Source organism: Peromyscus leucopus, chromosome 1, assembly GCF_004664715.2.
Source record: "Peromyscus leucopus breed LL Stock chromosome 1, UCI_PerLeu_2.1, whole genome shotgun sequence".
Lineage (NCBI taxonomy): Eukaryota > Metazoa > Chordata > Mammalia > Rodentia > Cricetidae > Peromyscus > Peromyscus leucopus.
This window is the reverse complement of record NC_051063.1, coordinates 137,463,474-137,482,421: the sequence shown is the minus strand read 5'-3', so window position 1 is coordinate 137,482,421 and position 18,948 is coordinate 137,463,474. Positions and strand designations below refer to the sequence as shown.

Below are 18,948 nucleotides of genomic sequence, written 5' to 3'. Positions count from 1 at the left end.
ACCTTGAAGGTTAGAAGGAAAGGAGACCCTATTATGTGCATACACTATGAAGAGGTAGGAGTGAAGTAGGAAATTTGGGATGCGTGAGAAGAGCAGTAATACTGAACCCTGAGCAATATCACTATTGGATGTTGTCTATACACCATGAAGAAAGAAAACTCAAGCTATGAACTATAACCATTAAAAATAGTTTGCTCCTTGTTTTCAAATATAAGAAGCGTGTATATTTAGATGATTTGTTAAACTGTATTACAATTTTTTGTGTTCATAAATGAATATATAAATAAAATATACCTTTAGCCAGACAGTGGTGGCATATAACTTTAATCCCAGCACTTGGGAGGCAGAGGCAGGTAGGTCTGAGTTTGAGGCCACCTTGGTCTACAGAGCGAGTTCCAAGATAGCCAGGGCTACACAGAGAAACCCTGTCTCAAAAAAACAGATAGACAGATAGGCAGGCAGGCAGACAGACAGACATTGTTAATTTTGATAGCCTTTCCTGGGATCCTTAAGGCCATCAACATTATCTTGTTTCCACATAGGTTGGAGGTACCTCTTTCTTTGTCTTGGCATACCTTTTGCGTGCTCTAATGTCTTTCTGTTAACCTACTTCTCAGCTCAACAGCAGATGAAGCCGACAAGGTGGATCTCCTTTTCCGTCAGCGTTTCTCCACTCCTCCTTAAATCTAAAACTCTCTTTTCTTTTGGCTCTTCTTATTCCAGTGAGGAGGAGGAGGAGTTGCAGAGTAAGTAAGCTCATTTGGTGTTTAGTGGCTGTCCTCCCGAGTCTGGCTAGCTTTTAAATGCCATAGGCCTGCTACTAAAAGAATGAAATCTTTTTTCTCCTGGTATGCTATCTTCTTTGAGTCACTTGACTTGCATGCCTTTGCAAATCGATTTTGATGAAACCAGTTTTCTCTTGTCTTATCTGTGACTACTAACACTGATTGTTTCAGTGACCTCCTGGTTCCAGTGCAGGTATCTTTCCAGAACACACCCTCAGGGTGTGTTCTCATCCCACTCCTGCCCTTTGTAATACTGAGTGCTGGTTTTACAAAACTTTGAGCTTGACCACTTCAGTTTTAATTCCAATTATCCATTTTTCTCTGTCTCCTGGGACAGATAGCTAGGCTGTCTATTAATGATACCTAAAAGTTTCTCTTCCAATCTTTTCATATAATTGAAAAACAAAACTCTGAGATTAGATCTCATAGTTTAGGAAATAGAAGTTAAATATTTTTTCTCAATTTTTGTTCTTCTAAAATTCTGTCTTATGCCACACTCCTCAATGAGTTACAGATTTTGAATTAATAAGTTCTTAGTAACACCTGTTATGAAAATACTTTGAAAAATCAGTTTTTAGTAAACTTGAAATGCAACTGAGTCTTCTTTTATTAAAAGACATTGGCTTTAATTTTGCAGGGCTTCTAGGATATTCTGGGACTTCAATTTTTTATGGGCAAACTATTTCTATCATAAAATAATGAATTGTTGTGTTAGAATTAATATTATGAGTTCCTAACATTTATGTCCTTCCACTTGCTGATCTGAAGTAGCAGTGATGTATAAAAATTATTGTGATCCCAGCGGTGGTGGCTCATGCCTTTAATCCCAGCACTCGGGAGGCAGAGCCAGGTGGATCTTTGTGAGTTCAAGGCCAGCCTGGTCTAAGGAGTGAGATCCAGGACAGGCACCAAAACTACAGAGAAATCATGTCTCAAAAAGCAAAAACAAAACAAAACAAAAAACTATTGTGGCTGGCACTTTGCATTGTCTTTTAAAGGAAAGTGTCTTTAGCATAGAGATACAGTTGAGTTTTAAATGGTAGCCTCATTAGTACTCAGTGTATTTTTCACTATTAAAAGATACTTGACAAAGAAACAATGAGTTGTTTACATTTTATCCCCTGTAGTAGGCAGAAAGTTGTGAAAATCCACCTCAACTTTGAGTGTTCAGAAGTTCTCAAATTTCTCTGGTCAAGTACTATATAGCAAAATGGCCAGGGTATGGTAACAAATCAAAACCTCAGTAGAACTTCATTATCACTAGGAACAAACTGTACTGGTATCACTGGAATTGTAAAACTATAGAAGCAGGAGTGTTTTGAGTCCAGCATTTCTTAAACCTTAGTTCATTCAGTCCAAAAGTACCAGTGAGATTAATGGGGGGAGAGTAGTCTAACACATGGAAAAGCTCAGATAAGCAGCTTTAAAATGCTAATTAACAAGTTGTGACCTCCCAAAGCAGTACTTGATATGCTGTGCTTCCCAGATTTATTAATTAGGAAACCAAAATACTGTGTAAGACCATCTATGTGTCTCTTACAGCAATAGAAACCCTAACTAAGACAGGTTTCTTCTATTACATTTACTATGTAATAGTAGACACTTAGTTAGGGTTTCTATTGCTGTAAAGAACACATTTTGTTTGTTTGTTCAGTCATTGCAGCCCCAAGTCCATGGGTATATTGCAGGTCTGCATGTTATTTTGTGTCTTAAAGTAAAAATATGGTTGAAATGTTATTTATCAGCAAAAATATTTAATGGGTTAATGATAGGTTCATTTTCTTCTGTTTATAATTTTGTCATGGAAATGGCCCATGTTATTGCATACTTTTAAAGTCTCTACACTCCAAGAATTTCAGAAGCACTAATTTTGGTGGCAGTGGTAAATTAATCTTTTTTTTTTCTTTCAGAACCACATGTAAGAAATCACAGTAACTGAAATAAATTCTTTTTCAGCAGTAAAACCATTGGGAACTCTTAGAGGTGCTCCCATGGAGTCTCTTGCTACCTAATCACATGTGTATTTAGTTTTCAGCTATTCCACAGAAATCAACCCATAGTTGGTTTGTTTTTTTTCTTTTTTCTTGGCCTAGTTTTTTGTTGGGTATTTTTCTGCAATATGAACTTGACTTTTATGTTGTATAGTGTACTAGAGTGGTAATTTTAGTAAGTTGCTTAAATGTACAGTGAAGTCTTGGCAGTCTAGGAGAATCGAATACTTATACCACTGAAGGCTCCTGGGGTGGGAAAAAGTTTGTTTTAATTCAGTCTCTTGTTTTAAAGCTAACTAAGATATCATTGGTTAAAATGCGTATAGTTTAAAACTAGATTCTGCAGAATTAGGAGCCAGATCCTTCTTTCCAAGCTATTGTTACCAAACATAGTAAATGTAATAGAAGAAACCTGTCTTAGTTGGGATTTCTATTGCTGTAAAGAGACACTGTTACCACGGCAACTCTTATAAAGGAAAATATTTAATTGGGTGGCTTATAGTTTCAGCAATTTAGTTCATTTTCATCATGGTGGGACATGGCTGTGTGCAGGTAGACATAGTGCTGGGAAAGGAACTGAGAGTTCTACATTTGATCCATAGGCAACAGGATTTGAACTGAACTAGGCCTAGCTTGAGCATAGGAGACCCCCAAAGCCTGCCTGCACAATGACTTACTTCCTCCAGCAAGGCCAGACCTACTTCAGCAGGACCACACCTCCTAATAATGCCACTCCCTATAAGCTTATGAGGGCCAATTACATTCAAACTACCACAGTCCATTCCCTGGCCCCCATAAGCTTGTAAACATATCATAATACAAAATTCATTTAGTCCAACTTCAGAAGTCCACATAGTCTATCACAGTCTCAACAATGTTTTAAAGTTCAAAGTTCAAAGTCTCTTCTGAGATGCATGGCAATCTTTTAACTGTAATCCTCTGTAAAATCAAAAAACAGATCACATACTTCCAACATGTAATGGCACAGGATATACATTACCATTCCAAAATATAGGGAAGTGGGCATAGTGAGGAAATGCTGGACCAAAGCAAGACCAAAAGCCAGCTGGACAAACTCCAAACTCTGCATCTCCGTGTCTGATGTCAAAATGTTCTTCTGCAGATCTCCAACTCCTTTCAGCTTCGTTGACTACAACATACTTCTTTTTCTTGCGCTGATTCTGCTCCATGCTAGGAGCTTTCTTCAGCAGATATCCCACAACTGGCATCTCTAGCATCTTGGAGTCTCCAAGGCAATCCAAGCTTCTCCTCCACAGCTTCACACAATGGCCTCTCTGGGACTCTATTCAGGGACACCCATGACACATGCCTGGCTTCAGTGGCTTTCCATAGTCATGGAGGAATATTCCATAACCCCTTTTCTTTGTCTTTGACACTAAAGCCAGAACCACTTGGCCAAAGCTGCCAAGTTCTGCTGCTTGTTGGGGCTGGAACATGCCCCCTTTGTTCAATTACATCTTCACCAGCTATCTGTTTTCTATGGTTTTCTTCACTATCTTAAACTTTCCTGAAACTAGATCTGTAGATAAGGCTGGCCTTGAACTCAGAGATCTTTCAATTACATCTTCACCAGCTTTCTATTTTTGATGGTTCCCTTCACTGCCTAAGCTTAGCTGTTCTGGAACTTGCTCAGTAGTCCAGGCTGGCCTCAAACTCAGAGATCCACCAGTCTCTGTCTTCCCAATGCTGGGATTAAAGGTGTGCACCACTTCCCCCAGCTCTAAAATTTTCTTTAATTCTTTTTCACAGGTTGGAAACTTAGCTGGGTGGGATCTTGCCCTGAGGTCACCACTCCCTTTATTCCATTTCTTAATCTGTTTATCTCCTTGAACACACAGGACTTAGTTCCATTCCCTTCCTGATGCTCTTTTTCTCCTCAAATTATACATTTTGTATTTTTCCTTTCTCAGCTTGCTACTTTTCATTATAAATTTTTTAAGCATGAACACTAATAACCACACAACAGAGTCTGTACTAGGCTGTTTTGAGATTTCCTCTGCCAGTGGAATTAATTCAAATCTCTTTACTTTAGCCTCAGGCAGACTCTTCAGACAAGGTCAAAATCAGCCACATTCTTTCCCAAAATATCACAAGAACAATCTCTAGGCCGCATATTAATAATCTTCTCTGAAACCTCTTGATCTAGGCACCCATAGTTCAACAAATCACACTCACACCACGGTCTTCCATGCCTCTCCTAGGATGGCCCATTAAGCAGCACTTAAAGTGAACTGCTTTTCTAATCCACAGTCCTAAGGTCCATATTCCTTCAAACAAAAACATAGTCAGTGTTAGCATTTAGGCATCTGTACTGGCCTGCCCTTAGAGTCCTGACAGGATGTATCCTCAGCTGCAGCCACTAAGATCACCCCCTGGATGCATTCAGTACTTTTCCTTATATGTATTTCCCATCTCTTTCTCTTCCTCTTCCTTTGTTATTCCCAGGGACCAGTCTGTGCCCCCTTCTCTGCCCCTTCTCTCTCCTCCCTTCAGTAAACCTCCCACTTGGGCTCTGTTGTATGATGTGACTCCTTCCCGTTGTTTTTCAAATACAACAGTCAGGCCTATCACAGTAATGCCCCATTGCCTGATGCCAACTTCTGTCTTAGTTAGGGTTTCTATTGCTGTGAAGAGACACCATGACCACAACAACTCTTATAAAGGAAAATATTTAATGGGTGGCTTACAGTTCAGAGGTTTAGTTCATTATCATCATGGCAGGACATGGCAGTATGCAGGCAGACATGGTGCTGGAGAAATAGTTGAGGAACTGATCTGGAGAGGTCTTCCCACACTAGAGGTAGTGCCGGGGCTTTCTGAGCCAGCACTTTGCTCCTCTTATTCACTAATCCGTTTCCAGGAATTCTCAAGAAAGTATTAGACAATATTAGATTATTCAGATGGAAATTTGTACAAATAGGATCAGGAGTAAAAGCTATAACATTTACTTTCTTCTTTTATATTCTTTGATAACATCTCAGAAAGATGGCCTGTGGGAACTGAGCATTCGTTAAAAACCAATTAAATGTGCTTCACCTGTATTTAAGCATAAAAACTAGTATCTTCAGTTACTCAGATCCTGGATTAAATTTGCTTTCTTCATGAGAAATTCATTCCCTTACCTCCTATTTCCATTCTAATTTGAAGGTTTCCAGTCTAATTCCTCCTCCTCCTCCTCCACTTTTTTTTTTTTTTTAATGGTTTTTCAAGACAGGGTTTCTCTGTGTAGCTTTGCACCTTTCCTGGAACTCATTTTGTAGACCAGGCAGGCCTTGAACTCACAGAGATCCGCCTGCCTCTGCCTCCCGCCTGGCTTCCTCCTAAACCTTTTAAGGAAGAGGCACCATGCCCTCACTTTCAAAGACTGTATTCTTTATCTATGACCTTTTAGGTAGTTTATCTGTCATCAGGTCAGGATCTTTGTGTGCTAACTTTACCTCTACTGTTCTTATTCTCTAGATTCACGGCCTTTCCACAGTACCAGTGCTAACCTGACCGAGAGGTATGATGCATTTTTTTTTCCACTCCTTTCCCCAAACTGAAATGAAGACAGTACATACAAGCTATCTTACCACATTTAATTAAATATCCTAAGTTCTTTGAGCTCACCCAGGCTCTGACTTCCTTGAATGGCAAGTTTGAAATAATTAAAAAGTATTTCATAATGAAGGTTTTATCTTTCAAAATACAATCTCTTTATATTCTTATTCTTCATATTGTCTTGGTATATGGTAAAGATGATTATTTGCTTTCATTCACATAAAATATACTTATTTGACATTATACTTGGCTTATAGAGATTTTCAATTTTTGAATAAATTTAATATTTCATTGTTATAATGTATGCATATGTGTGCATGTATGTGTGTGTGTGCGTGCGTGCACATGTGCGCTGTATATGTGAATTATGCAGTTCTGTTATCTGCTCAGCCATTTTAACCTTTAAAGCTAAGCGTTGGTGATGTAGTTCAGTGGTCATGCTTAGCACACATGAAGCTCTAATTTCTATCCCCTTCCAAAAAAGAAAAGCTGTGTGTAGAATATACCTCTGACCATGTAGAATTGAGGTTTTATCTCTCTCCCCTCCCCATTTCTTTCTTTCCTAATACTGGGGAACACCCGGGGATTGTGCATGCTAGGTAAGTGTTCCTTATCATCGAGCTTCATTCCAACTTGAATTGATTCTGGACCTGACAACATGCACAAAAATCCCTGTTAATTTGTCGTTTATATTTCCCTGTTGTGTGTTTATGAAATTAAGCATTGTGATGTAGTGTCATTGGATTCCTGATTATTTTAAGTTGCCCTCCTTTTCACAGAGACTCTAGTTGTAATTGTGATCTAGGGCCCTTCCAATGGTTGTTTCTCTTGATGTGACTTTCATGTGGTTTTTATGCCATTTCTGTTTTCTCTTAAAATTAAATGGACTCCTTTGTTTTATAACCATCACATATATAAATATGGCTGTTAAAGAGGGTCTTTTTATGATTCTACTCATGAATGTCCTCTCAGAGGCTGACAATCAGAACATGTCCAGATTCGATGGACTTAAATTTTATAGACATCTTGAACAAGTAAGCCAGTAAATTTGGATCTCTAGGGATCTCTGGGATGAATCTGTCTGCATTCTGCCTGAGATATGCTTATTCTTCACCCCAGAGTTGTGGATAGCACCCAGATTATTAATAGGCCTAGAGACTTGAAGAAATGTGTGTCCTGGGCGGTTGCTGGGCTCGTCCTTGTCCTAAGACTCTGTGTTGCCAGCTCTCTCCGCGTGCACCCTGCCCTTCCACTGTGTGCATGGAGGTCCTTTCACGAAAAGTTGATGCACCCAATGCTGCTTTATATTCAGTTCCAGATCTGTTCTTATAGTATATGAGACCATTCAGTAGCCTCTACCTGCTTCTTACTCAGCCCATTATTTAACTTTTCTAGTACAAAAAAATAAATAAATAAATCACCCTTTTCTTTTCATTCAGTATAACAGAAGAAAACTATAATTTCCTGCCTCCGAGCCCCTCAAAAAAGGATTTTGAAGGCAAGAGTGGAACGAAAGTTAGTCGCACCTTCAGCTACATCAGGAATAAAATGTCCAGCAGCAAGAAGAGCAAAGTGAGTATCTTCTGGGCGTTCTGTGTGTAAGCACCTCAGCCAGTCAGCACTGCATGTAAACAACAGGTGTAAACGGGAGTAATTTCAGTGGTGCTTTGCAACAGTCTCATGTCTGAAGAAAAATAACGGTAATGCAAGCAGCAGCTAGAAATGCTGCCACTGTCTTACTACATGCCAAAAGCCGCCCATGCATCAGCTTACTGAACGCTTCCATGAGCCCTGTTGGTGTAGTTCTTATTCCCCCCCTCCCCCGCTTCTTTGAGGGGTGCCTGTCTAATTTGGAGAAGAGGTTCAACCCGTCTCTCCAGCCTCTCATCCCATACACTGAGCCTCAGTGCAGAAATGATTAAATCAGGGTTAATTAAATCCAAAGGACTTTATGCTAAGACTAAAGGGTTGAAATGTATATAGTAGATATAGAGGGAAGAGAATTATACTTTACAAAATTACAAGAACTTTTAAGACTTACTTGGATCTATTTCTACTAGGAAGACTTGTGCTATATCACTCTTTAATGCTTAAGAAGTTAAATTAAGACACTTGAGCATGGGCTGGAGAGATGACTCAGTGGTTAAGAGCACTGACAACTCTTCTAGAGGACCCGGACTCAGTTCCCAACACCTGCGTGATGATGGCTCACAGTCACGTTTAAACTCAGTTTCAAAAGTCCAGTTGTAGTTGTTCATTACAGGATTCTATAAAATATAAGAATTAGGAAATAAGTCTATAATAACCCCACATATATTCTCAGTATTTTGATTTATGTATTTTTGGTACTTTTGTGATATGTCTCTTGTTTTGTTTTATCTTATTTTGTTTTGTTCTGTTTCATTTTCACTATGTATCCTTGGCTGTCCTGGATCTCACTCTCTAGACCAGGCTGGCTTCAAACTCCCAAAATCTGCCTGCCTCTGTCTCCCAAGTTCTGGGATTAAAGGGGTGAGCCATCTCCACCCCAGTCTTAAAAAGAAAGAAGCTGAACTTTTTTATATTGATTCTTGATCCTAAACCAAAACTACTTTCATTTCAAAGGAGTGAGGGAAATACTATCCACCCCACCCACTTCCCCTGCACTCTGTTTACTTACCTGTAACCGTCCATCTACATACACAGAGAAATAAGCATACAAAGGTATAATTGGTTAAGGATCTCTTGAAATGAATCACTGAAACATACCTCTGTACATTGCATATATAAATATATGCACATAAGCACACGTGCATCCATATGTACTGAACTCAATAGCATTCTTATTAAAATGTACCCTCTTAATAGCAACTACACGCTCCATACCCAGGAGTAGTTGGTCAGCACAAAAAGGAACTCAGTGGTATTTTTGTTTCATTTTGCTTTGGCCTTTTTTTTTTCCTTTGTCTTACTGTTCTTTTATTTGTTTTCATTTTCATTTTTGTGTTTTTGCAGGATTTCTTGAGGTTTTGGGGTTTTTTTGGGTTTGGATTTTTTTGTTTTGTTTTTAAGAGAGAAAGAAGAACATACAGTTGGGGAGGTAGGAAAGTGGGGGAGATTTGGGAGGAATTGGGAGAGGGGGAAAATTTGAGCAAAATATATTTAATTTTTTTTTTCAATTAAAAAAAAGTACCCTTTTTTCCTAACTAAGCTTTCAGGCACTTGGTTATGTGAGCCGATAGAAATGCAGCCAATAAGTTTTACTAGCTTTATTGGCTTTCTGTTACTATAACAACTTTCTGATAAAATCAGAAAGGTGTACCTTGATTTCAGAGGTTTCAGCCTGTGTTCACCTATCGATGTTGCTCTGGGCCTGTGATAGTGAGTACCCACGGTCAGAGCATCTGCTGGAGGCAAGCAAAGAGAGGAGAGTAGGGTGGGGGCTCCGTAATCCCCTGCAAAGGCTCCCATGGAAGCCGTTTCCAGTAGGCCCTCACCTCCTAGGAGGTGTTCCACCATCTGTACACAGTGTTGTAGTGTAGGGAGCAAGTACAAGGACCTTTGGGGTACATTTACTATCCAAGCCATGACACCAGCTTTGGAAAATAAAGTCTTTTTTACCATGTACAGGGGTTGGTCATTACTCTTGGGGACTTTTTTCCACAAAACTCTTATACCAAAATCTGCTTTTTCACCATTTTTCTTATCAAGTGCAGAATGAAGATAACAATCTAGTAAATAATTTCTAGCCTAATTATGTGTTTAAATATTTGCTTCATTCTTAGATTTGTTTTAGAACTCTATATGTGTGTGTGTGTATGTGTATGTGTATGTATATATATATGTGTGTGTATGTATATATATGTGTATGTATGTATGTATATGAAGTCAGTATTCCATATACTGGAAACAGCAGAACCCAAATGTTTTGTTTATCTTGCTTGCTTGGTCAGTAGTTGCTATGAACAAAAGAAAATTCCCTTGGAAAAACCAGTATAAACTAGCCATATATTGTTGAGTGGCTTCTCTGTTCAGTGGTCTGTAATACTCAGTCTTAACCTTGAAAATGTTACAGTCTGGTTTGGATGAATTCAGAATGTTTCTGTTGCTTTTGTTTTGCTTTTAAACTGTGGAACCTTATCCAAACACACACACACACACACACACACACACACACACACACACACACACACACACACACAGTTGTAAGACTGGCAAGTCAGTGGAGATTCTTTCTCTTTGATCCACCTCTCCAGTGGCATGGCTTTCGAATCCACATGGTGGATATGACACTGAGATTGCTGAGCGGGTAATACAGACAGCAACAAAGATAATGTGGGTCCAGACTCAGAAACTGGAACTTGACCTTTAAAACAGAATCTCACCTCAACTTCCGTCCTCTGCACACTTGAATAAAATGTGTCTCAAATAGCACGGCTGGATAACACTCGGGCAGGGCTGCGTGTGGTCCAGCTGCCCACACGTGTTGCCTGTCATTGCGCCCTTACTCTTCAGCCAAGTCTAGTATTTTCTGACCTCAGAGTACTAGCATTAGGTAAGAGGGAGGTGATGAGATGGGACAGGGGAAAAGCTACCTGTGTTAGAGTCATTCTGTCATCACTGTGAAAGAACCAGTTGACCTCTTACCTCTGTTCCTCTCCTTAGGCAAAATGACCAACACTCTTTTGCAATTGGCATGGTTCCTCTTTTACACTTGGCTTGAAGATTTGATCTTTGGGGGCTGTACTGTCTCCAGCAATGGAAACTCCAAAAATTGCACATTCATAGCTCCTCAGATTGTAGTACAAGTGCCCCAGTAGCCAGACATATTAGCATGTCATCTTTCTAGTTAGTGGTTATAGGCTAACTTTTCAATAAGACTGTTATACAAGCTGCTGAAGAACACTGTCACTTTGTCATATAGGCAGAGGTAATGAGAGAGAAATAGTCACATGTCCACTCGAATACACAGATAAATGAATATCAATCTACTGTTTCTCCTATTGAATGTTTCCCATGCTATTTTTAAAAAAAGGAAGTGATAGCACAGATATTAACACTTTTTTTTTTTTCATAAAAATGATGAGCTTTCACCTCTTTTTAACCTGTTTGGGGTTAGTTGTTTTTCTTTTTCTTCTCAGTGCTGACAGGGCCTTGCACATCTTAGGCACTGAAGTATCTGCCAAGTGCTGAGATTATTAATTTTTTAATATATGTTAATGAGAGTGTCTAATCTTTCTTGTTTTATTCAACTACTAATATAAACATCTAGTTTTAAAGAAAAACTTAAGCACTTAATATTATATTAAAATAATACATATAAGCTGTATATGAGTGTAGTTAGGAACATTTCTATGTATGAACATGGTGTATGTCTCTGAGAATATAGTTAGAAGTGTGGATTTGTTATCCCACATGTTAAGCTAAGACTGCCAAGTCTTTAGACACTCAGAGTAACCAAAGGTAGCTATTAGCGAATGGTTCACATTCCTAGATAATGTGTTGCCCAGTGGTGCCAGGTTTTTATGTATATAGTTTTTATTATATGAGAAATTTAGTTACCAACCCTGCATGGGTACCTTTGCCAATCATCAGTAACTTGCAGAAGTTGCCATATGTAGATACCAAATGCTTTTTAGAAAGCTGGAAGACCCAAACAGGAAGTATAAGAGGAAGATGCGCAGTTTCTCCTTTTGTTTTACTGTCTTTGAGCAGCAGTACTGAATTGTGTTTATTGTACACATAGTCAAGTACTTACATACATAATACTCACCTTCACAAAGAGTGGTCTTTGAGCCACTGATCGTCTCTTTCTATTAAGCTCTCGTTTTTTACAAGGACAACTAGAAGATACTGGAAATATTTTAGACCACTTCCTAGGATGACTCAAATTTTTTCTGAGTAAAAGGGATTAACTTCCTCCCCAACTAATAAACTGTTAACTTTAGAGTGAGACGTTCAGCCCAGTCCCTAGTTTCTGTGCCTTGTATATGAAAGAACTGTACCCATCATCCTTTCCAAGATGTCTAATTACATTAGCTCTTCATAGTTGTCCAAAGGACCCTGACTTCTAGGATAGGTTTAGGAAAATGAAAGCTGATTTTCTTTTTGTAGCACCCTAGTGTCTTGTGATCAGTTGCTTCTATTTTTAAATGTTGTTAGATTCTTTTTCCACAGCACAATTAAAGCATGTTGGCAATGGTTAAATATAGACACATTAAATTTAAGAAAAATAACCAGTTACCCATTATACCATGGGCAACTTAGCTAAAATATTTTTGTATAAACTTTCCTTTTTATTAGGAGTTTGCTAGATAAATGTGGCCTCTATCCTCTTCAGATTTCCCATACTACAGTACAAGTGCTGTCTACACATGTATTTAAGAGTTATTTCAATTGTCTTTCATTTCCTGTGTTCTTTAGAGTAGGGTAGTTAGCTTTATCAGCAGCATTCAAATAGTTAAGACTGTCTGAAGGAAGCAAGCAGTCTCAGCCCTCCCCTTCTGCACTTTCTCAACCAGTTTCTGGCTTCCTCTTACGGTTTTGCTAATGGCAGCTCTGAGCTACTGAGCTGTCTGTCCTGCCGGCATGAGCGCCTCCCTCTGTGAAAGACCATTTCCTGGCATGGGGGTCAGATCATGTCGGTAAAATGGGGTCGGCTTCCCGAAGTTCCTCTCATAACAGTGCGATTCACAGGACTAAAACATGGGCAGGTAAGAGCCCGGATTCTTCAAAACACTGAATTAGAACAACAGGAGGTAGCAATGCAGCTTGTTTTGTGTTTGTCCTTGGAGAGGAACTAGTCTTAATTACTGTAAAGGGTGAGATCATGGATTGTTCAGATCTGAAGAACGTCAGAGTTCTTCAGAAAATAACGTAGCTGCCATAGAAAGTTGTCTTGTTTGATTTTTTTTTTTTTTCTTTTTAGACATTGGAGCATGCTTAACCTTCAGGCAAAAAAGAAAAAAGTCAGATGGCTTTAAAGTTAACAATTTCTGCATAGAGAAATCTGCAGAAAAAAAAGTTAATTAAAGGGGTCATTTGGATATTATCAAGGTTTGGTCATTGGAGTTCTGCGCATGTTAGCGTTACCAGTTTTTGTTCAGAAGAGTTTCCTGTTTTGTAAAGTGGTTTCCCCCCATCCTTTCTGTTTATAGTTTTCAAATGCAGCAGTTTGGCTTTGGGGGTTTTGCTATATGTATTCTGTTAAGGGAGAAGTTTATGTGAATCATAGATTTTTCAAATAACCCATTTCACACATTGGGTGGGTTCTGAACTTTAGAAAACCAGAAGATTTTGAGTTCCTATTTGGTACTGATCATTGCTTTTTGACCCTTTGCAACTCCAGGAACTTCGCAAACCCTCTTTACAGTAAATGTGGTGAATGAGAGCTGAGCTTTAGTCATCCAGAACTAGACCACCTCAAGGTTAAACAGTCGTCGCTCTGTGCTCCAAAGTGTATTATTATTAGACATCTCTAAGCCTTAGTCTTCTCAGATATAAAATGGAGATAATTAGAACTGTAATTCATTGCCCTGTCCCAAGAAAATACATAGAGATTTCTTACTTCAATGCCTGGCACAAAGTAACTATTCATTTTAAGTGTCATTCAATGCCCTGTCTTGTAAAATGGGAAGCATGATGCCCATCTGCCAAATGAATCTATTTAGATAATGTCTACATGTTCAGTGGTCAGCATGGTCACTCACTTCAAGAAGCTCATTCCTTGGGTGTCTCTTTAGATTGTAGTCATAGTACAAAACAGTAGGTAAAGCTCACCTCTATGAATTGGAGGTCTTCATGGTCTAGTTAATCTTGTTAGTCAGTTGAGCCCCTAGTATAGTGGTTCGGCCTATAGTAAACATGAGGTGAATGTCAGTTTCCTACTCCCTCTTACAGAGCTGAGGGGCAACCATAGACAAGGCTGGTTTTCTGTCTCTGTGCTTTGGGGCGGGCAGCAAAGCCTTAGGAATTCCCTGTCCTGGGTCCCTGGGCTTTTGAGAGGAAATGAGTGCTGTGGTGATGAGCTTGAGGAGACAGAGAAGGTGGTTGGGAAAGGTTACTGACAAGGCTTCTTCTTGCCTTCTCGGTACCCCATGTTTTCCATGCTTTGCGCCAGCGTCCTTACGCTGTGCCTGGGTTATTGTCTCTTCCTGCCTGAAGTCAAAATTTCCTTTCCTTCACCACAAAAGATTGTGCTTTTGTGTTGAGTTAGAGTAATAAGCTGATGACACTCATTTTCAGTGAGGTATGAATATTTACTATAATGTAGTAAATGTTATACTTAGTATGTGCCAGGCTTTCACACAAACAGAACTGTAAAATGGGTACCTCTCCCATTTTGCAAATGAGATGACTGGGGCGCAAGGAAAAAATTCACCCACAATCCCACTGTTAGTAAAGCTTAGAGCCAACTTCATGCTTAACCTCTGTGCAGTTTTCTGCCCTCTTCCTCACCATTGAACACTGAACCCAAGTTAATGTCTGATAACCTACTGAGTTCTAGTTAGTAAAAACTATATATGTAGGGTTATTTAATAGTTCTGATTAGAGTAAGGAAGAAAATGTCATAGGGTCTCATTAATTCAGGGACATACATGTGGTGTGTAAAAGTTAGAGAGGAGCCTCACAGAACTTTTTAGACTACGTGACATTGTTTCTCTCCCTCAGGCTGATCTCAGAATTGCTGCCATCCTTCTGCTCCCTTTGTAAACTGACAGAAACTCAGTGCTTCCGGTGTGGACTAGGCCATACCTCACTAAGGAAACCTTCCTGCTGTGGGCTCTGCCCAGTGTCTGTTAGTATAAGCAATACCTGATGACTCAGAACTCCTAAGTTTTTCTGGTGGGAGCTTGCATGACTGAAAATTAATTAAAAGTTGCCCAGAACGCCGTTCCTCATTTCTGTCCACCCTAGGCCCCACCCTCCGGTGACCACATGCCATCTGTGTGTCCAGGTAAGGGGAAGACCTTCCAGTGCTCAGTTAACTGTTGACTCTTGTCTTTGGCAGGAAAAGGAAAGGGAGAAAGACAAAATTAAGGAGAAAGAGAAAGAATCTAAAGAGAAGGATAAAGAGAAGAAGACTCTTAATGGACACACGTTCAGTCCCATTCCTGTTGTGGGTCCCATCAGCTGCAGCCAGTGCATGAAGCCTTTCACCAACAAAGACGCCTACACTTGTGCAAGTAAGAGACACGCTTCTTCTTTCCAGCAGATGAGGCTCTCTTGCTTTAAGAAAGCCGGTTGGTTTCTAGTTTCCTGTGCATCCCACCCCTGATCTGTTCCTCATTTATGTGGAGAAGTAACTCTGTGTGTTTCTTCTTCTAATTTTAATTATGTAACTTATAATCTGTATTTTTTTTGCAGATATCTCTTAATTTCAGATTCTCTGCTTAGAAACTACCTCCTATTGCCAGAAACCTGGCAAATCAAAGCAGTACGTAGCCTCGAACCTTAGGGCTTCCCAGATCCTTTGTCAGATCATATACGCATATTTTTATACACTGCCCCCCCCCCCCCACACACACATATACAGAGATGCACGCGCACACATGCAGTTTAGAGATTCAAACTCAGGGCCTGATATAGGAAAGCAGTCTGCTCTTGAGCTACCCCTCCCCCTTCAGTCCTTGTACACTTATTTGTAAATCTGGTCCTGTGGAATATTATCCAGCTATTTGCCATCATTAAATCACGATGGCTACCAGAGGAGAGTGTCTGCATGTGCGAATATGCTCCATGTTTCTGTTACTGATCTGCTGAAAGACAAGTCTATTAACTGGGCATGACTCGGCTTTTGATAAGGCCTTCTAAGCAAGCATCAGTTGGCTTTCTCTGTACAGGACTTAGATAACAAGTGTCTGTGTCACAGCCACTGCCCTCTACAGTTGCAACACAGAGGCAGCCATAGACACAGCAACAAGAATGGCTTTGTCCCAGTAAAATTTCATTTACAGACACTGACATCTAAAATGTTGCATGCCATGTCATTTTCATCTTTTCATTTCTTTTTCAACCATCTAAAGTATAAAAGCCATGTGTGGCTCATGGGCTCTCCAAAGTCAAGCAACAGGCCAAATCTGGCACACATACTGTAACTTGCACATCTGCTCTAGAGCGACATTTCTCAGAATTGTGTCCGTGCACCCATAGAAAGTAATTGCATTTGAAAAGCAGTCCAAGGTAAAACAAGGAAGCCGCTTTGTGGAGAGGTGAGCAAGCTGGGAATCGGCCACCATAGGCCTAGCACAACTAGGAGGCTGTGGTGGTTTGTCTCATGTTAGACCTGCAGCACATGCAGAAGAGACAGTGCCTCAGTCGGACTCAGAGGAGTGAGTCTCACAGATGACATGATGACGTCTTGTTCTCAAGTCATTTATTGTGCATTCCAAGTAATCTGTTACTAAAAATAGTTAGCTTACTGCAATTGGAAGTGCTAAAAGTTTACATGGGCAGATTCAACATTATGTAGTAATTTTGGCTTACTTGTTTTTTTTTTTTAAATACAAAAGAGAGGTGAAGCGACAGCTGGCAAAGAACCTGTAAGCTTTCTTGCCTGTGGTACAGCCATTATGACGTTCATAAATAAATTAAAAAAGGCCTAGCCACATACATTCTTGTAAAATTAATGTGAAGGATATGTTATTCCCCCAGAGTAATCGACAGCTATTTATTTTACTCTTTAAAGGGAAAAGCACTTACCTAAATCAGTATGCATTCCTCTAGGCAGAGATCACACACATTATCACTATCCTCCATGTCTGACTTAGCAGAAAATTAAGAACTGCATCACATAGGACTAAGTTTCAGGTAAGCTTTGTGAAGCAAGAGACTAACTCTGTCCAGTGTGTCCAGTGTCCCCACAGCGATTTCCTTTTGGAGCCTGGGCTCTAAAAGGACTCTTCTCTCCAGTGTCAAATGTCAACACTTGGTTTTTGTCCACTGAACACAGTCTGCTTCTCAGTACTGCAGCTAATTTAGTTGACTACAACAGAAGTCAGTAAGCACCTTTTTTTTTAAAACCATGTTATCTATTATTAAACATTTTTAGCATATTAACCTGGGGCATTTAATGTTAAAACTACATTCAGATTACACTATACTTAAAGAGCACACCGTAAGGATCAGAGCCACAGGTTTGCCCTTTTATTTTCTGGTTATTTATCAGTATGATTGGTGTTGTCCTTGATCCACAGCTTCTTAAAAGAATTTGTGTAGCTGTCTTTTTTCATTTTATTTAATGTAAACACAAGGTATTCATCACACGATGATGAAGATGAGCAGATAAAGAACAATATTGTTGCTCCACTTCTTGGGTGGGAATCACCTCTCCTCCCTCAAGAAATCCTCAACATATATGTAAAGAGAAGCCGCCTAGCAGAAATACCGAGTGAGGCACCAGTGTATCAATTTGATTCTGTTTCTACATATTGATTCTGTTTCTCGTTTTAAGAGCTCATATTGACTACTTTTCTCTTGACGGAATACCTGACAAAAACATCATAGAGTGTTTATTTTGGCTGGAGTTTCAGTCCATCATGTAGGGAAAGCATGACAAAGTTGGTGGTAACAGGACTCTATGAAGGAGGCTTCTCCGTCTTGGTAGATGAGGAAACAGAGGCAGGAATAATTTCAAGACCCTCTCTAGTGCAGTTTGTGATGCCCAACTAATCTGACATGTGGTCTACCTACCAGGGGTCACATCATTAAAGAAAACTGATTCTTCCTCTTCCAGGAGCTGCCACATGCCAATAGCTTCTCAGCTAGTAGTGGGGTTTTGTGCCCATCTTTGCTCATCCATGCAGGATTTTGTCTGGCTTGAACTTCACAGTCTTATGCATACTGTCAGAGTCGCTGTGAGGTCATATGTGTTACCAGCCCTATTGTGTCCAGAAGACAATATCTCCTTAAAGTTTTCTGCCTTCTCTGGCTCTTACACTCTCTCCACCTCCTCTTCCAGGAATATCCCTCAGCCTTGTGGAGAGGGGTGTATGCTCCATTTAGGACTGAGCACTCCTCAGACACGTATTCTCTGCAGTTGAGGGTCTCTCCTAATTAAGGCCATAATCTTTGACTAGCAGTATCAGATTGATACCCAAGGAATTTCATTGGTAAAGCAGACTGAACTACTTTCTACTATAAAATATTAAAATGGTGGGGAAACTATGTACATACATGCACATACATTTTGTTAGTCTGAATTTTTTGTTGCTGTGACCAAAAATCAATGACAAACAACTTAAGGCAGGAAAGATTTATTTTAGTTCATGGTTTCAGTAGTTTCCACCCATCATGTAGACCGGCAAGGTAGAGCAGAACAGTTCATGTGGTGTCTATGAAGCAGAGAGAATGCCTCTGCTGCCTGACCTTCTCCCTTTTCTACTTTATCTGGGCCCTACTCTGTGATGATGGTGTTATCCACCTTCGGAGTGAATCTCCCCAAATTCCCTGTAGCTAATCCTCTTTGGAAAAGCCCTCACAGACACATACAAAGCTCCTAAGTTGATAACATTAACTATCTCTAGCTTTTATCAAATTGATGCCCAAACACATCCCCTTACATCATAATATTCCATCCCTGGTCCCCAAAGGTTCATGACTGACTCATATACAATCCACATAGTCTTAACAGT

At 39.7% G+C, this 18,948-nt stretch overlaps 1 protein-coding gene across 10 annotated transcripts in view; it reads left to right on the top strand.

Moving 5' to 3' along the window:
• Akap13 (A-kinase anchoring protein 13) overlaps positions 1 to 18,948 on the top strand; it is a 302,085-nt gene that overhangs the window by 233,809 nt on the left and 49,328 nt on the right. For all 10 annotated transcript variants that reach the window (XM_037198603.1, XM_037198597.1, XM_037198599.1 and 7 more), the window contains 3 exons: positions 6,257 to 6,299; positions 7,777 to 7,909; positions 15,327 to 15,501. In XM_037198603.1, the coding sequence (XP_037054498.1) occupies positions 6,257 to 6,299; positions 7,777 to 7,909; positions 15,327 to 15,501 (351 nt within the window). The remainder of the gene's footprint in view (positions 1 to 6,256; positions 6,300 to 7,776; positions 7,910 to 15,326; positions 15,502 to 18,948) is intronic.